Here is a 2,500-nt window from a genome sequence, read left to right as displayed (position 1 = left end):
CTCCATGGGAGTGTTGCCATCGGGCCGGTTGGCAAACACCACATCCACATACTCCAGCTGCATCCTCTGGAGGGAGCCCCTCAAACCTGGGAGAGAGGGGGAGAGGGTGAGGAAGAGAGGGGGAGAGGGGAGAAAGGGAGAGAGGGGGAAAGGGGTGGTGGTGGGGGGGGGGAGACGGAGGAGAGGGGTAGCAAAAGGGGAGGGAGAAGGGAAGAGAGAGACAGGGGAGAGAGGGGAGAGAGAGAGAGAGAGAGAGAGAGAGAGAGAGAGATGAAGAGAGAGAGCGAAAGACGAGGGAGAGCGGGAGGGGAGGGAAGCAGGCAGGAAGGAGAGAGGAAGAGACAGACAGATGTAAACATGTCAGAAAAGAGCAGAAGAATCCAACAACAAGCTACAGCGGAAGAGATGGGAGGGAAGGAGGAAAGGATGTCTTTTCTTTTTTCTTTTTTCTTTTTTCCCCCCCACCACTGCTGCCAGATTATGGCTTTGCTGGGAGGAATCCTGAGAGGGGGGGGAGACTGAGATGAGAGGGGGGAGACTGAGATGAGAGGGGGAGACGCGGAGCGAAGGAACGAGGTGGAGATATGAATGAAGTATTGTCTGTCGGCTCAGCTCAATTCACAAACACTGACAGAGGAAAGCGGAGAGAAAGATTCATGTGGCGGAGAGGAGACGAGAGAGAAAAAGAGACGGGGTGGCAGCAAAATAGTCTGGTAGTTTGTGTGTCTGTGTACACACAGCGTGTGTGTGCGTGTGTGTGTATACGAAGTGTCTGTGTTTGTGTGTGTGCGTGTGTGTGTGTGTGTGTGTGTGTGTGTGTGTGTGTTTGTGTGTGTGGGTGCGACAGATTAGTGCCAGAGTCATCAGAAGTAATCCTGTGAGGGAGTAATGCTCTTTCCATCACCATTCACACACTTTTAATCCCAGTACTGTCATCTGCAGAGCCTTAATCCCAGAAACACCTATTACACGCACCGTAATCTGAGCCTGCAAGGCCATGACCTGCAGCTTTCTCTGTTTTATAGATTAATTTGTTAAAAGGGAACTGAAGAAACTCTATTTTTGAGTTTAGAGAGAGAGGACAAATAAAAGCCTTCGATTCGCAGCTGAAGGAGGAAAGAAAATGAACAAAGTTATTAGAAACTTGTTTAAAGGGGCAATCTGGGATTGGTACATCATTTTTTTCCTCTTTAAATTAATTATATATAGCCATTGATTCTTGAAGAATAGAACATGAGCTTAGTTCAACTGTCTTACCGATCAAAACCCCAAATATCATATTTTTTACTCCATTGTTTGTAAACAATGTAATTGTAAACAAACATGGTATAGCATCAAAACAAGGTTAAAACTATAATTTCAGTCCCATAGATCGTCAGTCCCTGCATCCATAGCTCTGTCTATGAGTCTTGGTGGTTGAGTCTTAGTGGTTGAGTCTTGGTGGTTGAGTCTTGGTGGTTGAGTCTTGGTGGTTGACTCTTGGTGGCTTCATGAAACACTCAAAGTATTTCAAATACTTTTGGACCCAGGTCTGCACTGAACAGACCACAGACACCACCTGTCTCCTGACAGGTCGTCAACTTTACGGCGTGAATCAGTTATGACATTCATCACACCTGTTGAATGTGAATATAACATGAATACAGACAACAGCTGTCTCTCCCAGTCAGCTATGTCCATCTGTCGCCCTGCGGTGACATCCATCCCACCAGTAGCATGAGAGATGATGTCAACAGCTGTCTCTCTCAGCCAATCGTACGATCCATCGGTTACCCTGCGGTGACACACACAACACTGCACTAGTGGTGACAGGAGAGCTATTTCTCCATGCCGTGTCATTCATCCACTAGACAGGCCAGCTGGGCCTAGCTAATTGGCTAAGCCAATTTCTCTCTTTCTCTCGTTCTATCTCATTCTCTTTCTCTCTCTCTTCTGTACTTCTCGACCTCAATACATATTGCTCTCTCTCTCTCTCTCTCTCTCTCTCTCTCTCTCTCTCACTGCCTCTCTTTTCAGTATCTCTCCCTCTCCTCTATCTTTCCCTCTTTATCCCTCTCTCTCCGTCCCCCACACCCCCTCTCTCACTCTCCACCCCTCTCTCTCCCTCTCACAATGATCATATTCCTCTCTTTATCCCTAACTCTCCATCACCCACACCCTCTCTCTCTCCATCCCTCTCTTCCTCTCTCCCTGCCTCAATTAACATATTCCTCTCTTCATCCCCTTTTGTCCTTCCCCCACACCCCCTCTCTCTCTCCATCCCTATCTCTCTCTGTCTCTGTTAAGATATTCTCCCATTCTTTTTTTTTGGGGGGGGGGGGGAATGGGGGGGGGGAGTTGGCAGGGCTGCTGTGAATGTTAATAAGAAGGCAATGTAGCTGAGTCACTCCTGGAGGTGCAATGCGCTCAGAGGGAAGATGGGGCAGATTTGGGAAACGTGGATGTACACAGTGTTCCTATGTGAGTCTGTCCTACAGCCTTCCCTGTACCCAACCCACCA

General features: G+C 48.2%; 1 protein-coding gene across 2 annotated transcripts in view; it reads right to left on the bottom strand.

The window, feature by feature from the left end:
• Window positions 1–2,500, bottom strand: part of kcnab1b (potassium voltage-gated channel subfamily A regulatory beta subunit 1b) — a gene marked incomplete at both ends in the record, with an annotated part of 40,697 nt that overhangs the window by 10,019 nt on the left and 28,178 nt on the right. For both annotated transcript variants that reach the window (XM_083689729.1, XM_083689728.1), the window contains one exon: window positions 1–86. This exon is cut by the window's left edge and continues 1 nt beyond it. In XM_083689729.1, coding sequence (XP_083545855.1) covers window positions 1–86 — 86 coding nt within the window. The remainder of the gene's footprint in view (window positions 87–2,500) is intronic.

Source organism: Argentina silus (assembly GCF_951799395.1).
Source record: "Argentina silus genome assembly, chromosome: 18".
Classification (NCBI taxonomy): Eukaryota; Metazoa; Chordata; class Actinopteri; order Argentiniformes; family Argentinidae; genus Argentina; species Argentina silus.
The sequence above is the reverse complement of the archived record's forward strand: the minus strand, read 5'-3'. Positions and strand labels throughout refer to the sequence as shown.